At 30.5% G+C, this 21,041-nt stretch overlaps 2 protein-coding genes across 2 annotated transcripts in view; both read right to left on the reverse strand.

Moving 5' to 3' along the window:
* LOC107448184 (carbonic anhydrase 1-like) overlaps window positions 1–5,323 on the reverse strand; it is a 22,426-nt gene extending 17,103 nt beyond the window's left edge. The window contains exons 1-2 of the mRNA XM_016063299.4: window positions 5,196–5,323; window positions 863–940 (exon numbers count right to left, since the gene is read on the reverse strand). Coding sequence (XP_015918785.2) covers window positions 863–940; window positions 5,196–5,250 — 133 coding nt within the window. The 5' untranslated portion in view covers window positions 5,251–5,323. The remainder of the gene's footprint in view (window positions 1–862; window positions 941–5,195) is intronic.
* Window positions 5,324–6,695: 1,372 nt separating this feature from the next.
* LOC107448183 (carbonic anhydrase 1-like) lies at window positions 6,696–18,448 on the reverse strand. Its single transcript, XM_021145344.3, has 7 exons — window positions 18,297–18,448; window positions 17,349–17,426; window positions 15,561–15,728; window positions 14,084–14,229; window positions 13,403–13,459; window positions 9,340–9,600; window positions 6,696–6,878 (listed from the first exon to the last, which is right to left on the reverse strand). The coding sequence occupies exons 1-7, from the start codon at window positions 18,346–18,348 to the stop codon at window positions 6,759–6,761; spliced, it is 882 nt and encodes a 293-aa protein (XP_021001003.2). The 5' UTR covers window positions 18,349–18,448; the 3' UTR covers window positions 6,696–6,758.
* Window positions 18,449–21,041: the final 2,593 nt, after the last annotated feature.

Consider the following 21,041-nt stretch of genomic DNA (forward strand, 5'->3'; position numbering starts at 1 on the left):
ATAAAAAGCAAGCTGACAAATTGACTTAACACTAGAAATATTGATTGTAGACTTAAATTAAAAATAAAGATAAAACATGATTTGATATGTACAGTAATTGATTTTTGAAAAATGAAAGGCATAATTGATGAACAAAAATAGGGTGAGCACGTAGAGAAGAGTAAAGAAGATTTTTGTTATCTTTTATAGTGATATAAATCTGTTAAAATATATCTTGCGATTAATTCTTCCACCGAAGCAGCCTTTTTTTTTTTGTTGTTGCTAGAGTTAATGAACTAATGAAAATGTCAAACACTCTTTTAACATTAATTTGCGCGAACCCTTGTGTATAATTTTGAAATTATGAGAATCATACGCAGTTCTATGTTCTAGCAAATTACTGATTATTAATTATGATACTGATAATTAGTAATAATAATAATTATCAGTATCATAACTTGTAAACACAGGCAGTTATTGCCCAGTGTAATATTTGCAGGCTGCTTCGTCTATGTACTAGCAAATTACTGATTATTAATTATGATACTGATAATTAGTAATAATAATAATTATCAGTATCATAACTTGTAAACACAGGCAGTTATTGCCCAGTGTAATATTTGCAGGCTAATTTCTTTTTTTAAGACATTGTGGTTGAGCAATATGTTCAGTATCATCCTTTGAAATTCCATTTTTTAAGTGAACCAAAAAATTTTTACCCAACATAATTTTAAAAAATGATATACGTTTCTGTGAAAGATTATTCAAAATTTTAAAAACAGACTGTAAATAGGTGAATTAAATATATTAGTAAAATAAAATAATTAGAACTACGAAAGATAGGAAACTGAATATTATAATAAAATGTTCGCTGATGCCTCACCATTAGGTAAGTTTAAATCGTAAGACCAATCCTTGTCTCTGTCTGCAGGGCATTCTTCAGCAGATATAACGACAAAACCTATAATATATTTATGTGCTTTTAGTATTTGTTTTAAATAAAGAACATCAAATAATTACTTTGTTATTAAAAATTTTTTAAAAATTGGCTTAATTTAATAACTGACTTAATATAGTAAAATAATATAATGACTTAATATAATAAAAATTGACTTAAAAATTGATAAATGGCTTCTTAAATAAGGTTTTAAGATTCCATGAAAGAATAAAAAGTTCAGTAGAATCTATCTGCTTTAATATTATTATAATGCAAAATGCATATTAACTTCTATTTCAGTTTATGTTCTCATGCCATTTTATAGCTGAAATACTAACTATTATGAATTATTACCAGCATTATTTATGAATCACTTCCAGTATTTTTAAGTTCTATAAAAACAGTTTAATTAATTTAAAATTGAGCTTATAAATTCCATTATATAAAGTGATAAGTCACAATCAGGGCTACCAACTAACGCTACGCTTTTTTCTTAAAGAATGGTAGATAGTTAAAAACTAAAGCTTTTAGAATTTTTGGTAATAATTGAAATTTTTTAAAAGCCTCACAACAGGAAAAATGGAAAAAAAGGCGTTTCATATGAAGTTTTGAATTGTTTACATCTAGTGATGTTAAAAATGACTTAAAATCAAATTTGCTAAACAAAGAATCATACACAAAAACATAAACTTTGGTACTAATATAATAAATTATTCTAAACATCTTAAAATGCTGACTACCCTGCATCAGCATGTTTTTATAAATGTCTTTTTATTCTACCTAACACACAGCATTGAAAATTCATAAAAGCATTAAACATTTGCATGAATAGATGTCTATAATAGGTGTATATTATTGAGATAAGGCTAGATATGCATATTATCTGATGCACAACTAGTTTGAACGCTGTTACGAAATTGGTAGGAAGCAATGAGGTGTATCTGTTTATTTACAAGTGAATGATTCAGGGCTGAGAGCCCGTATATATCGAGGCGGAAAAGAGTAAAAACTGGTGACAAATAAATTTCATTTTTTAGTTGTTTTTTTCCGGGAATAGTAAAAATCCATAACTACCAATTGTTTTTAACGAATGAAATTTTCATATTGAATTTCTTCTTCACCGTGACAAATTTCCCTACAGTGAATTGTTATTGTTGAGAAAAAATTAACTCCTCCCAAATATTATCTAACATTGAANTACAAAATGTTCGAATCCGCTACTTTTGGCGCTCCCATTCGCTACTTTTTAATCTTATGTTCTGGCAACACTGTTTCCGTCCCGCTTTCAGGCCTGGAATGATTTGCGATCAACTCTTCAATATCCCTTTTTTTCGATATATCAAACAATTTATAAGCACGTTGTCCGAAATGATAAGAAAATTATAGATCATATTTATTCAGAAACACCAATTTTTATTCAAAATAGCTACAGTTTCATTAATTAAAATGGAAATTATTGTTATGAAATTAAATTTTAAATGATAACGATTCTCTAATTCAGACTTATGGTATCAATCCCCCTTCCCACCCATTAATGATTTTATTTTGGAGAAAAGAGTACATAGCCCCTCAGGGTTAGGCACTTTGAATACGTTGTTACAGTCAGTCTGAAAAATAATGATTATTTCTATATTTACATCCATCATTGAACAATGGCGGAAGATTTGATGTGTTGTTGTTGTTGTTTCTAATATCATTGCCACATTAGCAAGTCTGCTTGGCGAAGCCGAGCAATTTTAAGGCAGAGAGTGCGTTTCTTGTTTTTCAGTGGCGCCCTCTATGACCAAGAATCAGACTTCAGCCACATCGTAGATTTCCAAAACTAACCACTGTTGAGCGACAGCCCTTAGAAGCCCAAGGCCTATCGTATCCACCCCAGTTATCTTACATTCTTGATCTCAGGGGTGCAGAATCATATGCTCCGGTTGTATGGTCAACCTATCTTTATATATATATAAATAGATATATGTTACCGGCAAAGTATGAAACGTAGGCATTTGTATAGAATGCCTAGGCATTCTATACAAATGCGGATGTTTTTAGGCAAAGTATGAGATGTGAGAAGTATTACATACTTTCCCTAGGCATTGTATAAAATACCTAGACATTCTATAGAATGATAAATGCTATTTAGGCAAAGTATGAAAAAAACGTTTGTTTTATGTTCGCTACGGTTCCTTGGGGTATTCATCCACTTTTCCTTCTAGGTTAATATCTTCTTTACCTGTACTATGCATGATTCTTTATCGCCTTACGAGATCATTGCCAACAAAACCAATTATTTTTATTTTTTGAAATGCCGGATGCTATTTAGGCAAAGTATGAAATAATCGTCCTGATGAGGTTATTATGTAAATGATGTGCATGTTACTGTGAATGACCGAAATCGGCTGTTGTTGACTTTCACCGGTGAATGTTGACAATCACATAGTCGCTTTGGTGAATGTCCGAAATATTTATTACATCCGATTTCATATTAATTTATTCGTGGATATAATTACATTTATTCGATATTTTAATACTTATTGACGATAGATTGGAAGAAACATCTGTGTTTGGAATATCGGGCAAATATATACAGGGCAATGGCACTTGACATTAAAAAAATATCAGTGTAGGGTATACCGGGCAGTGGCACTGAACCTTAAAAAATCATCAGTATAGGATATACCGAGCAGTGGCACTTTACTGGATCTAGTATGACTAGACCTTTGGTAAATATACGAAATAAATACTAGGTCTAGTTAAGTGCCACTGCCCGGTATACATTTTCCCGGTATACAATTGCCCGGTATATCCTACACTGATGTTTTTTAAAGTCTAGCCATTCCCCGGTATATATTTGCCCGATAATCCAAACGCTGATGTTTCTTCCAATCTATCGTCAGTAAAAATTAAAATATCGAATAAATGTAATCTATCGGCTTTAACCCCTTGGGGACGGGTGATTCAAAAATGCATTCGTGCAAAATCAGAATCAAGTTGCAATTAAATAAAAAACGGTAACTTAAATGTAGTCGTTACTAATTTGACAGACTTACTTTGCTTTTATTTTAATTATTGTTAGTTTAATCATNTTACATTTATTCGATATTTTAATACTTATTGACGATAGATTGGAAGAAACATCTGTGTTTGGAATATCGGGCAAATATATACAGGGCAATGGCACTTGACATTAAAAAAATATCAGTGTAGGGTATACCGGGCAGTGGCACTGAACCTTAAAAAATCATCAGTATAGGGTATACCGAGCAGTGGCACTTTACTAGATCTAGTATGACTAGACCTTTGGTAAATATACGAAATATATACTAGGTCTAGTTAAGTGCCACTGCCCGGTATACATTTTCCCGGTATACAATTGCCCGGTATATCCTACACTGATGTTTTTTAAAGTCAAGCCATTCCCCGGTATATATTTGCCCGATAATCCAAACGCTGATGTTTCTTCTAATCTATCGTCAGTAAAAATTAAAATATCGAATAAATGTAATCTATCGGCTTAAGTATTAAAATATCGAATAAATGTAATTATATCCACGAATAAGTTGATATCAAATCGGGTGACATTTTGAATTTGTCATTTTTGAATGGCATTTTGACGAATCGGAGATGTATTTTATACTTTGCCGGTTTCTCATTTGTCATTCTATGGAATGCCAAGGAAATGTGTGAAATATAAATCATCTCATACTTTGCCGGCTAATTTTAGGCATTATATACATTGCCTAGGCATTCTATAGAATACCGGATTTCATACTTTGCCGGTAACATGTGTATAACTAGTCAGAATATTTAGACAGAGCTTTGCTGTGCATTCGGCTAGGTTACCATTTGATCGAATTTATATTGTGCAAAATAATTTTAAATGGGAAGTGATCTGATTGTCTTATGCGCCAAGTAATAGTATAGCTGACATTTTGTACGGTAATTGATAAAACTTTTTGCTCCTGGAAGTATCTTATATCTATAATATATAAATCTAGGATTTTAACGTGACATAAAACATCAAAGTGCATTTGCAATGTAGTTAAACCATCAATGTTTTAATAACCATGAAATATAAATAATCCATGAAACATCCATAAACAACTTATATGTGCATAAGATCTAATTTAGGCATATATAATTTAAAATGTTAGTAAGTAAATTTGATTAACTTTTTATAAAAAAAGAAACAAAATCACATTGAAAAAGAAACACGAGATTTTTTTAAAATTTTAAATAAAAAAAAAGAGATTGAAAATTATATATAGTAAGAAAAGAAATAACTTACAACAAGATGAAATAACTAATAATAATGGTATCTGCATTAAAATTTTGTAATCCATGGTCCCGTTTACTCGGATTTAAAAATGCAAGACTTTATTGCAAGTTCTCAGTTCTTATATACATTTCCTATCTCTTCCTGTTATCTAATAAATGTTGCAAGTGTTAAAAAAAATTGTAATGGCAAATAAATGTTAATTTAAATTTCGACAGTCTGACTACACCTTGACGAATTGGTATTACGAAGGATTACGATTGATAAAAAACAGTGACGAAGATTATATGTAGTGACATAGTGATTTTAATGCAAATCTCATGGAGGTTAATTGGGGAACTGAATCTATTTATAGAAATTTCTGAAGCAGTTGTTACAGCGCCATCTATACGAGCCATGAAAAATGTATTATTTTGAAGTGCTATGTGAGATCATGCTTGTGTGTGTGAAGTGTGAACACAATGTGAAGTGCAAGTGCTAATAAAGGAGCGTTTTTATATTCAGTCCACAAGAGTGTTTTTATTTTAGTGGAGTGATTTAATACCTAACTGGCCTAAGTAACAGGACTGTATGCAATTTTAACAAAAAACCTCTTTTTCCAAAAAAATTTATTCCAAACTGATTATTCTTGTTCTTATCATGTTGCATCATTATGCATGATGCTTTGTGTTTAATACTAAGTGTTTTTCCGATTTCTTACCATCTCTTCAAAACGAAATAGTTTCTTAATAAAAAAAAAAATACTATAAAGATAGTTTGTCAATAGATATAGTTCATTTTGTAACGTAATTAGACAAGAATTACTATACAATATTACAAATTATACTAGCCTATTATGATGATTTTTTGGGAATAAACTGTTTTAAATAATCTGTCTGATTGTCGAGGGAAAATTTAAAGTGCTTCTGCCACTCACTGCTTCATTGGGCAATCGATTGTGTTTTAATCACGGCTTCTTCAATTGCGATTTGTCAGGTTTCGATAGTACATTTTGGGAACGGGATAGATTGGCTGATGGAGAGTTTGGCTCATACCCGTGAGGTCGTGAGTTTGATCCCCTCCTACCGAAAACTCCACCTGTACAAAATAATGAATGATGCACGATAAATCTGTTGGAGTCAATGAGTTCTTCAAGTTCCGATAACAAATCAATACGTCTGAAGGTACTAAATCAGAGATTGATCGTGCAGGTCAAAATTATAATCTGCGGATGGATGGATTGCCAGGCGAGCGGACTAATCATCGCTGCAGGGAAGAGTGGGGAGCACCGTCTCATTCCTGTCTATACCTTCATGGGGGTGAAAACATCAAAACTGATTTTTAACAAATTAATTTGAAGTTAACTTAATGAAATTTTAAGCAGTCTTGAGAAAAGTTTGCCCCCAATTTTCCAGAGTATGGAAAATTTAGGGAGGTATTCTTATAGATATTTCGAGTCTGAAGAGATTAAAAAAACTCTTTAGGTACCTACATAATTGTACATTTTTTTAAAAAAGTAGAATGTAACAACTGTAGAATCAAACATAGCCTTTATTTATTCAAATTGTTACAGGAAATTTTCATATACGCAGTTTATTATCTGTAAACTTTTCTACCGTTTAATGGCTGCACTGGCCTATAAATGTTTAACATATGACATTTATCAGCATCTGGTGTACCTTCCGGCACCGAATACAAGCGATATAGCCCATTCAACTGAAAATTAAAAAAAAATAATACATTCATATTGACTGAAGATTTAAAACATATTTATCAGTATGTCATTACAGTTTGACTATCGAAATAATTCAAATATTTTCCTCTACTCAGAAGATTTCATTTATTTTAAAAATTTTCGTATAATACGTTTGCAAGTATGATTTAAAAATTAATTGTTTCAAAATTAAATTTAAACTTTAAAAAATGATTTTTTCAAATAAAGTATCTACAAATAAGCATTATCAAAAAATAGAGCTGGTAAAAAATATAAGGCCTGTAACTGTTTTCTGAATTGGATTTTAAATTTTAACCTTGCTTTATTTTTTTATCCTAATTAGTAAAATTATTTAACAATTTTCTTAGTTTCTTTTTATGCTCCCGTGGCTTCGAATAAAAATGTAAACTCATCTCATTGCTAAGCTAAGCAATTTTCGTTGCTTGAAACCCCGAATTCCTATAATATTAAAAATAAAAATCTTGAGTTTACTTAGTTTTATTTTAATTATATAAATAAGAAAATTGCAAATTTTAAAATTTACCGCTCAAAATTAGTCAATGGCAAATGCAACATTTTATTAAGTAAGAGCAACAACGTCATTAATTCTTTGTTTTCTGTTGTACATACACTTTATACTTTGAATAAATACATATATGTGTTTACACCTTGAATACGTACTTTGAATATAGATTGAAAAGAATGGCAATGAATTTAAACAGTATTATATAATTTTTTTTGAATTTTTTTTAAGGGCGGGCACTTGGGACAATGACCCATTGGCCACAGGAATGCTAGAACTGCTACTCTCTTCTCGTTACCCAGTGGGCACCTGTGGTAAGACCACGGCGGTGGAGCAGAGTCGCCCACGTCACACAACCACAAACCCGTTTATAGGGCGGATCTCATTCACACAAAGGAGAAAGAACAAAGAACACAGAGAGAGAAAGAAACATTCATGCTCTGAGCAGGATTCGAACCCGCTACCATCGGATCCACAGTCAGACACGCTAACCACTCGGCCACCCGATCGGCTTTTTTTGAAAATAAAGATGGATATTTTTTTAATAACAAGCCTGCCAACTACTAAACTTTTTTAAAAATATTTAATAGAGTTGCAGACAATCAAAAACTTAAGGTTTCAGAATTTCGGATTAATTTGCTACCATTTTAAAAGGCATATTTTCTTGTCTTGAAAGCTCCCCAAGAGGAAACTAGATTTTTATATTCACCTTTGAATGACGTGTAGTGGAATGAAAAATAACTTTAAATCAACTTTTCTAAACAAGGAATCATATGTTAAAGCATATATGTTATGCAAAGAATCATATGTTAAAGCTCATTATAGAAAAATAGTTCCCACGAAATGCAAGAGAGTTGTAATTCTCGTATTATAATAATAACAGTTTTTTTAAATGTGTTTCACATAAGCCACATTATTTTAATTTTTTTTTAGGTAATTTTTAATGTTTCATATCTGCTCTATTACTTTAAGTGTTTAACTATTTTGATATTTTCACATCAGCTTCAATATTTTGATATTTTCACAGTATCCCCATTATTTTAAATGTTTCAAAATAGTTCCAATATTTTGAGAGATATACACCAGCCTGATTATTTTGAGTATCTGTCTCAATTGATTTCTTCTAAATCTCACATTCTACTTATATTAACTTTAATTTAGTGGCATGATTCTTATTTTTTTTTAATGATATATTTTTTTTTCTAAAAAGTAATACGTGCTGGTTGCACAAATGATAGAAATTGGTCTTCCTTTTGTCACCACGATTAAGACCTTAGGAGCATCATTTAAACAAAATATATTTCTAATAACTTTTTCATTAATTTTGTATTCATTTAGGTCAAAATAAGTGAAAAATAATAAAATTATCATTTCAATAATTTATGATTATGAAATATAGCATAATACAGCGGTGTCTTTTTCTGCATTAAAGATAAAAAAATTTAAATACAGCTCATTTCCAAACAATAATTTTTCAAATTTGTATTTAGTTGCAGTTATTTAGATCTAAAAGAAATAGTTATTCATCATTGAAATTTCTTTAATTTACAAAATCAAATATTGATAAATTTTTTACTGTGAAGGAATTTTTTTTTCTTAATTATTTTTTATGGATTTTATATTTTAGCACAGATATAATTTTGGTAATCTAACATATATTTTTAATAACTATTTGATCATTTCTAATAATTAAAAAATACCAAAATAAACATATTTTTGCTTGCAATTAGGGCGTCTAAAAATATATGAGAGCGAAAGCTGTGTTCTATCTGCTTTCATGTTCTATCTGCTCTATTAAATTTTTCCAATATCCTTGGGAACCCTGTAAGTGACATTTCATCAGCAATTCTAACAATCATCATCATAAAAATTTTATCAATAAAACATTTTACAAAGATTCGAAGGAATCATGATATTGAACATGGAATTAAAATACATACTTGGTTACTGCGCACTCCTTTGTGTCTTCTGCATATCAGCCAAGTAATTCCTTCATCACATGGTGGAAAACCCATGGAACCCTCATACCTGTAGAATGGACACCCATTGTCAATCAGATCTTCCAGATAAATCTTGCCCTGTCTATGCGAATTACTTCTATTCAGATGAATTTCTCCTTCGAAACTTTGTCCTGCATATTGAAATGAATCCATTTGGGACAAAATGTTGTATAGTACTGAGTTTATTTGACTGCTGCTTTCCTAGGTATTGAGAAAGCTTGATTAAGTTTCTTTTTGTAAAAGTATTTTCGAAAACAATTAATTCTTCATAAATATATAGGTTTATCTCAAAAGACTTTTTAAAGATCATTTTTTACATGGTTGCACCAGATGGTTATGCGGTAATTGATTTGGTACAAAGGTCCATGTCATGAAGAATTATGCAAAACATATTTCCTAACATTTAAAAACCAAGTTATTTTCTTATTTAATATTTTTTTCAATAAAGAAAAATCATTAATAGAATCTGTAACTTTTTCATACTACAACCTTGAATTGAGAGCAGAATAAAATCTATTTTCGGATATTCTCTCAACATCTGCCTAACACTTTAGCGCAGTATTGGAAAATCGTTAACTGGGTGCTAATGTTTTGGGTTCATTAATCTATAAATATATTTCTCTTACAAGGCGACAAAAAAAGCCTCATTACAACTCCCCGAATGGCAACGCTAGAAAATGGACCAATGATTGCCGCTAAAAATGTCACATGCCAAATCTAGATGTGGTGGCTCAACATATAGCGCTTTTAAAAACGGAAACTGAAATAACCACAGAGAGCATAAGCTAGGCAGAAGTGTCTTCGTCGATAGATCTCTATTTTAGTATTTTGTCGAAACGCTTTTTTTCACGAATTTATATATTACGAATTTATTTGACGATTTTTGATTTATATCACGAATTTATTTGTTTTACTAGAATTTATTTGTTTATGCAGGTTCTTCCATTGCAATTCACTTATTTCAATTTTTAATAGACTTAATTATAGCCAAAATTTTAACCTTTTTAAAGAGATATCAGTTTTAGAAATTTTATCTTAAGATTTTATACTATAGTACATTTCTAATAGGTTTAACAAATTACATGTCATTTATTTGAATTCAAATTTAGTTTAATGACTTAGTATTTACTAAAAAGATGTAATTTTTTTCTAAAAAAAAAGTTGTTATATGGATTTGAATGATTGTTTTGAATTCTTAGAAATTTCTGCATTTGCAATGTACCTAAGTTAGTAGCGAGTGAAGCGAGCTTGGTTTGCGAAGCAAACCATATAAGATAGCGTAGCAATTTTTGGGGGTTGGCGAGCGTTAGCGAGCAGGGGGCGCAGTCCACTAGTGCTTTTTATTATTTTTCACGTTTTCTTTTCGCCAACACATTTGAATGTATAAGATTAAGAGAAAGAACCTTGGCATTAAATTTAATCAATTAATAGCATGAATTCCTGAACCTTCCTTGGCGGAAATAATGCTAACGCACACAAGACGCTCTTATTTTTGATTTCTCTGTAGACGGATACGTCTTGTGGAGCTCAGCCCAGCAGCCACAAACTCCGAGCCATTTTCTAAATTTATTTACTTGTATGTACACAAAAATGAATTTTTTTTAAACTTTGGAGCTCCATATGATTCCATATTTCTAAAATAAAACGTTTTTATTCATTATAATTTGATTCTTAATTAACTAATTTATGATTTTTGATAAATAGTTGCTTGCCGTCATCACTTCGGAAGAAAATATTTTCAAGATAGAAATACGCCAATCAACAAATTTAACGATTGCTAAATTCCAACAACATCTTCAAGAAATAGTAATTTCTACAAACACCTAAACATTCCTGGATAATCCATTAATAGTGACCATTACATTATTAATCTTAGATGATTTTTAATGATGCAATGCCTATCAATGAAAACAAACATAGATACTGCTTTCTACAAGCCTGACGCAGATATTCATTAATGCCTCTGCCGCCATTGAACAATTTAGAATTGTTAGAAAATAGTTTGTTGCCTTTTTGTATGCTTCTTGCAGTCCATGTACCTCATATAAAGGTCTTAAAGCTGAATTTCCATACTCTTAAATGTGCCTCGTACAGTTTATGAAGCTCATATAAAGGTTATAAGTTTGAATGTTCATTGTCTTGATTGTGCATGTAATATATGGCGTTCATAAAAAGTAATAAAGCTTAATTTTCATATTCTTAATTTGCTCCTTTGCAGTCTATGAAGTTTATATAAAGGTTATAAAGCTGAAGCAGGGTTTCCTTCAGTCTACGAGGCTCATATAAAACTGAATTATTATGCTTTAAAATTATTTAATCATCATATATAAGCTAATGGTTTACTTAAAATGTTGAAATTATAACGAATTTTTATGAACTCGAGGTAAAATTTAGATTTAAATTAAATTTTAGTGTAAAAAATTCCATTTGTTTTCAAGAAGAGAAAAATTATTCTCTTGATAAAGGAACGAGAACAATTGGTGAAGCAACGATTGATGGTGCTTACATTTATGCAATGTTATGTTGTTATTGTAAGCATTCAAACTGTTATAAGCATATGGATCATACACGCTTATCACACAAATGACCGCCATGAAAGCTTTTTTACAGGCCTAATGCATTAAATTATCAATAGATTTTGATGAATACATTTACAAATCAATATAAACTTCAACTTAGAGGTATTGACAGAAATTTGGACACAACTCCACAATTACATTCCACAACTCCAATAAAAAAACAATATATTCTGTATCGCATAAACTTTTAGAATAAAAAAGCCTTCAAATGACTAAAAGCGTAACTTTTTTCCAAAATTTACCACTATAAAGGAATTATCGAATCAAAAAATAAAATTTAGAATTATAACAAACAAAAAATAAATACTTATTATTAATCTATCCACATCTATATCAGAGAGAGCTAACAAGCGTAATCTCTATCAGAAAATTTTCACAGTGGTTGCAAAAATATATAGCGCATCTCGATTATGCAATACATTTGTGACAACTGGTGTTTATTATTTCGTAAAAATATTCATCTCTAAAAGAACTAAAGCCTTACCTGACCTCAAAACGATTAATATAAATCTGCAACAATTATTTATTTTTTCTGTGAACCCTGTGAGCCTTTACAATTTTTATTATCCTTCACTCACCCCACGATTGTGTTTCCAAGATAGCCTAATTAATTCATTAAAACATTAGCGGTAAAATTAAGGGGAAAATAATTTCTAAGAGACTACTCAAATACGCAATAAACACATACATTCAGAATATAATATTCCCTATTATTAAAAACATGTAACTAGAGTTAAAATTGATTTCAAATCGCTTTTAAGAAACAAATTTATTAGTCTCTTTCACTCTACAACGAAAATAACTATTTATTTTTTTAAATTAAGCTTTATTATTCATAATTGGTAAATTTGTTTTTTTTTCCACACACAATTATATCAGGTGGGATCACTATTATAGACGATGAATTTTGTTCATAGATTTTTTTTTCATGACGCCAACAGAAATGGCATTTTTGCCCCAAAAAATGACACTAAACTAAACTCAGCGGCGCGACAGCCCCTAGAGGGCCAAGACCTACAGTGCCCATCTCAGTTTTCTTGACCTTGGGCTCCGGGGTGCAGAAGCAGATGTTCCGGTTAGGTGGTCAGCCGAGCGCAGAACCCCCAGTGTTTAGTTCCCAAGCATGCTTGTAACTCATTTATCGACCCACTGAAGGGATTAATGGCTGAGTCAACCTTGCCCGGCCCGAGGATCGAACCAGGGACATGTGACACGACAACCCGAAGCGTTACCGCTCAGCCATCGGGCGTCGTGTATAAAGGTATAATTTTGTAATAATGTATAAAGGTATAATTTTGTAATAATGTATAAAGGTATAGTTTTGTAATAATAATTTACAAAAGAACTGGGTTAAAAGCAAGTTCTGCGCTTGGTACTGACAACCTTTATAAAGACAGGGAATAAAAAATAATAATTTGGTATACCTTCAGAAATCCCGAAACTGTAACTAATTTTCCCTCGTTTTGATGAATAAAGCGAGCCTGTTAAAAGAAAGAGAAAAAAGTTAGAAAATGATTAACATATGCAAAGATAGTAATGAAAATTAATAGTAATAAAGTAATGACTCTTCAAACTATTATTTTTAAGTTTTCCTTTATATTGATGCTGACATTAATTTCATTATAATAAGTTTATTAAAATGATAATAATCATAATAGCAGTGGTTGATTGTCATTCTTCATATTTGCACTTTGAATACGTAATACGGTTACGTCTGCACATTTTCGGTAGTAAAATAACAATTGTAGTGTTAAATTATAGGCAGAAATCTTTTCGGTTTAGTCTACACCGAAGTTTTGAATACAAGAATAATCAGCATTTTTAAATATGTATCTAAATATGTTATGGTGTTCAAAATCTTGAAATTTATTAAATGAAGAATGAAGTGTCAACAAAGCATACCTCTGATGCCAGTTTAAAAATAAAAACTGGGGGAAACCTAATATTTTGTTAGCAAAGTACATAGGAGGGGAGAATGATTTTATCCCCTTTATTTTGCACATTAGATACGGTATAATAATAACATGGTCTATGTATGGGATGTCGAATGATGAATCAGTTTAACGTCGCTGGTGTCGGGTAACTGAATAATTTTTTATGCTTACTTCCATGGTATGTCTTCTACCATTTATCACGTCTTCTGATCCTTTGTTTGTTGCGTTACCCCAATTGAAGTGGAAGTGGCTCAATGTATAACTCTTACCATCAAGTGTGATTGATCTTTCAACTCCATCTTGGGGTGTTACAAGAACTGAAAAACACAGTAATTTATTAGAATTTAAATACAATTTAAAGTTAAAATATTTCTAACCTGACTATATGCGCTTCTTATAGCATGGACTCTTAGGTTACTATTACTGTAATAGTTACAATTAAGTAAATTTTTTAAAACACATTACCTATATCCTCCTTCATAATCATAAATGATTTTTACCTGAGGTAGGACATGTGGTTATTTATTTATTTTCGAGTTAGTTATTAAATTTCGAAGAAATTTGTTGGAATTATAAGAAATTCTCAATTTGACACTTCATCTTTTAGCAAACACCAAAAATGATCAATGTTTCATTATTTTGTTTTTTATACTTGCTTTTGAATTATTCATTCAAAAATACTTGTTGCTGGTCAAATTATCAATATGATTTTAATCATGCTTAGTAAAATGTTAATCAAATATTAATAGCATGTATGTATTTTATTTTATAACCGTTCTTGTACAGCCTACGCAATTTTTTTGAGTTCAAGGCTACCCATGTTCATTTTTGTAGCCTTGTAATTTTGAACCCGATTCAGAAGACAAGGGAACTCTTGGATCAAGTATTGGGAGAAATTTGCCTTCGTGGGGGCTTTTTCTCGATGAAACTAACCCGCATTTGCGCTACGTGGAGAGGAAAAAAACGAAAACTTTCCACGGTTAGCTTGACGGTAAGGGGACTCTAACGCATAATCCGTCTATGACTAAGGATATTTCACGTCAGCACTGTGGTCGATAGGAGCCAGGTCGATGCGATTCATATCGACCAGCCATCGATAGGATTCGAACCCGGTTCACCTCATTGGGAGGCGAGTGCTCTGTCACCTGATCCGTAACGGTGCTAGTATGTACGTAGTAATATTTGATTAATAGTTTACTATGTACGCGAATATGTTTACGTTGCTGTTGTTTCGAATGGTCTTGCCTTCGTTTGATAAGAGAGCATATGGTGAATGCGACTTATCTCAGAACCCCCGCATAGATGGCAGCACCATTCGTTCATAAGACCATTTCATTTTACAAATATGTATGTCGCATATACATGGTTGGTCTTAAAGGACTCGCGGACCAAACCCCGGTTCTTATCTTTGAACCACCTGGCTGCCATAACCAGAATATTTATAAATTTATTGATGAGATTGTTTTTTTATTAAATTTAGTAAAGAGATATTCAAAAACTACTAATTTTAAGAACGCGCCCTTAAAAGAGCCTAAAAGTTCAAAAATTTTGTAAATTATAATACAAAATTGGCAATGATGAAATACATCGTAAATTCTTTCTAAAATGAGTAAATATTTATAGAATCAAAACAGAAAGCAAAACTTACTCGTGAAACCAGTGTTCACTATCGAGACGTTGGTAATAGGTTCATCGTAGCCATGAAGTTCAAGTCTCTGACGCTCTCCACTTCTCACAGTTTCTCTCGTTATTATGTTAATGGGAGATTGAGATGTTCCATTACAATTTGGATACTTCTCACCCCAATGTTGTGGACCTAATTGAAAGTATTCAAATAAGAATGAAAAACTGCAGGTATAATCTGATGTATAAGATTGGATTTTGTTTCCGTTTTTTGTTCGAATGTGTCTAAATTATGTCGATCCGGGACTTGGATTTTTTTAAAAATAAAAATAAATAATTAATTTCAATATTAAGAATCCTATAAGATTTCGTATTTATAAGATTACGTTATAAACTCTCCTGTGTACGTTTTTCCTTTTCTGCGAGGAATGAGGATGATTTCATGCCGGTGTGATGAAAAGCAATGCGCCAAAACGATTAAAGCAATATATTTATAATGCGTGGAATCATGTTTGTTTCTCAATCTGGTCACCAGGTGATAGTGCCGGACTATTTGTTATGTGTTTAGAGACAGTTTATTTAAAGCTAGATGTCAGTACTCAAGCATGCAAAATAAAAATTTACCCACAAATTAAAAATGAGTTTATAAAATTTAAATACACTTTAGTTTTATGTAATTGTCTTGAATTTAAAAAAATGAATACTTTTATGACCATTTTCTTCAAAATCATGCAATTATTAAGCATAGATTTCGATGCATTTTTTACCCTAAATAGATTCAGATCATTTTCAAGGGAATTGGTTAAAAATAAGAAAGGCTTGGTGGGCAAAAAGTATACTTTCAATTTGGAATGAGTTCTAAAGTTGTGGTGATTTCATGAGATTATCGTAAACTTTGTAAGATTTAAGTTTACGTCAATTTTATGAATTCAGTTAGTCAGTTGTAACACAGATATTGAATTCGCAAATACTTTTGGTCCATTGTATTAATCCCTTGTTCTTTTTCGATAATTTTTTAAAAAAGTGTATACCCTGTCCTTTGTACTTGCAACTACTTATGGATCGGATGTTGCTATTTCAATAAGTGAGACATTATTTATTAGGTATTTTTCATGCTTAATCGAATGAAGTTTTTCACGAGTATATGGTTCGAATACTTCAAGCGCTGAAAGTATTGCCACGCAAGAAAAGTACTACTCTTGACGCGTACTTAGGTACACTTTTTATTGTGCTATCTTTGGTTTATCTTACCAGGTTTTCTAAACCAACAGGTTTTATCTGGACTCATTTTTTCCGATGTGCTTTATCTTGCTGAAGTGATTGAAATGAAATTCGAGTAGATAGCATCAAAAGCTCTAATATAGTAATGCATTTCTTCATAATAAGAACAAGTCAAGAATATCTATATACAAGTCAAAAATAAGTATCATACACAGTTTTAAGCACTAGTAAATTACTGATTATTAATTACGATTATTAATTATTATACAGATAATTAGTAGTAGTAATAATTATCAGTATCATAACTAGTAAACCCATGCATTTATCGCCCTGTGTAATATTTACAAGTTAGTTTCTTTTTCAAAACTTTGCGGTTGGACAACAGATTCAGTATCATCCTTTGAAGCGTACCAAAAAAATTTTTCCCAATGTAATTTTAAAAAAATTATATACGTATCTGAGAAAGATTATTCAAAATTTTAAGTAACATACTGTAAATAGGTGAATTAATGACGTTAGTAAAATAAAATAATTATAACTACGAAAAAATAGGAAAATGAATACTAGAATAAAATGTTCCATAATGTCTTACCATTAGGTAAGTTTGAATCGTAAGACCAATCCTTGTCTTTGTCTGCAGGGCATTCCTCAGCAGATATAATGACAAAACCTGTAATATATTTATGTGCTTTTAGTATTTATTTTGAGTAAGGAACATCAAAGAATCACTTTGCTTTTAAAAAATTTTTTTAAAAAAAATGCTTCATATAATAACTGACTTAATATAGTAAAATAATATAATGACTTAATATAATAAAAATGACTTAAAAATTCATAGATGACTTCTTAAATAAGATTTTACGATTCCATGAAAAAATAAAAAGTTTAGCAAAACTAATTTGCTTTAATGTTATTATAATGAAAAATGTTAGGTTGTCTTAAGTTATAATTTAAGTAGTGTTAAATAGTTACACGCTTAGTATAAATTTCGAATAATTTTGCATTAATTTTTGAATTTCGTAAGGATTTAAATATAAAGAAATTATTTAGATTTATTTTTGATCCTTTCTAAAAATAGTTGTAGATATTTTAAATATAAACAGTGCTATGGTACCGCGTTCCCTACTCTCATANATATATATATATATATATATATATATTGTGTAAAATAATTTTAAGGGATGAGCAAGCTTATTGTCTTGGCAACAAATAATAATATAGCTGTGAATTTGTAAGATCATTCAGAAAAAGTTTCGTTACTGGAAGCAACTTATATTAATAATATATAAATCTAGGATCTTAACGTGACAAAAAAATTGAAGAAACATCAAAGTGCAATAGCAATGTAGCATCAATGTTCTAATAACCATGGAATATGAATAATCCATGAAACATCAATAAACAACTTATATGTGTATAAATTTGATTATTCTTTTAAAAAAACAAGCAAAATCACATTAAAAAACATGAGAATTTTTTTAATTTTAATTTAGAAAAAAGAGATTGAAAAATATTCATAGTAAGAAAAGAAATAACTTACAAGATAAAATAACTAATAATAGTGCTAACTGCGCTAAAGGCTTATATTCCATGGTTGATTCAAATTTAAATGTAAGACTTTATTGCAAATTCACAGTTCTTATACACATTTCCTATCTCTTCCTGTCATCTAAAAAATGTTGCAAAGGTTAAAATTCTTTCATTGCCAAATAAATTTTATTTTGAATTTAGACAGTCTGACTAAATTTGGGCGAATTGGTAACGGTATTTCCTGTCTTTAAGGTTTACGATAGATAAAAATCATTGACGAAGATTATACATAGTGACATAGTACTTTTAATGCAAATCTCATGTAGGCTAATTGGGAACTCAATCTATTAATAGAAATGTCTGAAACAGCAATGCATGCACCAGTGAAATTTTAACCTCTTTTTCTTAATTCATTAGAAATTCGTATTCTTGTTCTTATCACGTTACATCATTATGCTTTTTATTTAAATTATACAAAGTATTTTTCCGGTTTTTTTTTACCATTTCATAGAAAGACAGGTATTGTGAAGGTAATTGAAAGGCAGGTGTGCTATTTGAAAAATAGTTTTTAGTTGTTTTGAAATTCAAAATAGTTAAATGCGTGAAGATGGAATTTTTACGATAATCGTAGAGATGCCAACTTGCTCCGGACAGCAAATAAATATTTTTGAGTGGTAGTTTATTAATGTGTGCTTTTTGGTTTAATAAATTCAATTTATTAGATTTCTATCCACCACTATTTCTAAATAATTTGAAGTCTTACATTTGCAAATTTTAGTTTGAAGTTGTTTATCGTTTTTTAAATTATTATGGCGCGTCCGGAGTAGTTGGCATGGCTGTAATCAGGTCTGTTTGCCTTTCTCAATTCTGCCAAATCAACGCCTCCTATAACTGAAACCCTCCACACGGTTTTTAATAAGTAGTTAGATCTGACTGTTATGACAGGGATGCCAACTTGCTCCGCTTTGAAAAAAAAGTATTTTCTAGTGGTAGCGAAATTTAAGTTACTTTTAGTTTAGTATTTTTCATTTTAAGTAACTTTTTCACCACTAAATATCAAAAATTATAAGTATCATATAAATCGCAACGTTAAAGCCGTAATTAACTGGCTGCTCTATTAAAAAGAAGGCGTAACTATCCTTCTTTAACGAATTTTACGATATAATTCGCTACCGCTTTATTAAAACTATTTCAGAAAGCGGAGCAGTTGGCAACCCTGTTATGAAGATAAACCAGTTAACGAAAGAGACATTTAATGAAAAATCTAGTAAAAATAAGAAAGTGGTAGCAATTATACGTCTAAAACTTTGTTTAATTTATGAATATTATTGATTAGTCTTATTTACTTATCAACCACTACAGATTCAATTCACAAATATACATACATGATAAATGTCTCTCAATTACTTTTAAATTGTAATTTGGATTCATGCGCTCAACTGGTTCTCTTTTCAAATAGTGTACGCAGACTACTTATAAAATACTATGTGGAAGCTTTTTGATGTAGAAGGTGATGGCCAAACTCAGGTCGAACGAAATACGAATATTTACCACAGATTGTGGTGTTTCCTGTGTAATTCACAAGAACGGGTGATGAAATTAATTTTTGATCGATTAGAGCTGCAAGCTAGCAAATCACTCACATTATAAAATTCTTTGTTTGAGATGTAGCACAGGAAACCTTGACAGGAAAGGGTTTAAACGTAGAAAGTTAGGTCCGTCGTGGTTTTGAACTTATGTGCACCAAATATGGGGCGGAACTGCTCAGAATTGTGTATTTGTATANGTAAATATATATTTTAAAGTGGTATTTTATCAATTGTGATTCTTGATTTAATAAATTCAATTTAGTAGATTTTTAACCACAACTATTTCTAAATAATTCGTAGGCTTATATAATTCACAACTCTATTGCTCCGGACAGTAAATATATATTTTAAAGTGGTATTTTATCAATTGTGATTCTTGATTTAATAAATTCAATTTAGTAGATTTTTAACCACAACTATTTCTAAATAATTCGTAGGCTTATATAATTCACAACTCTATTGCTCCGGACAGTAAATATATATTTTAAAGTGGTATTTTATCAATTGTGATTCTTGATTTAATAAATTCAATTTAGTAGATTTTTAACCACAACTATTTCTAAATAATTCGTAGGCTTATATAATTCACAACTCTATTGCTCCGGACAGTAAATATATATTTTAAAGTGGTATTTTATCAATTGTGATTCTTGATTTAATAAATTCAATTTAGTAGATTTTTAACCACAACTATTTCTAAATAATTCGTAGGCTTATATAATTCACAACTCTATTGTTCTTATTCAAGCTACACCTTTTAAAAGGCAAACAATATTAGTCAAATATTTGCAAAATTTACTTTGTAATTCTTTTCTGTTATTTTAATTATTTTGGCGCGTCCGGAGCAGTTGGCATCGCTGATGATACTTAAAATAATTCTTTCCTCTAAGTAATACGAAGGAGGAATGGAACTTTAATAGGAGGAACAATGTTTTCCTCACTCTAACTTTGCAGCATTGAGAAAGACAGGTATTGTGAAGGGCAGGTGTGCTATTTGAAAAATAGTTTTTAGTTGCTTTGAAATTCTAAATAGTTAAATGCGTGAAGATGGAATTTTTACGATAATGGCAGAGGTGCCGACTTTCTCCGAACAGGAAATAAATATTTTCGAGTGGTAGTTTATTAATGTGTTCTTTTTGGTTTAATAAATTCAATTTATTAGATTT

Source organism: Parasteatoda tepidariorum, chromosome 9 (assembly GCF_043381705.1).
Source record: "Parasteatoda tepidariorum isolate YZ-2023 chromosome 9, CAS_Ptep_4.0, whole genome shotgun sequence".
Classification (NCBI taxonomy): Eukaryota; Metazoa; Arthropoda; class Arachnida; order Araneae; family Theridiidae; genus Parasteatoda; species Parasteatoda tepidariorum.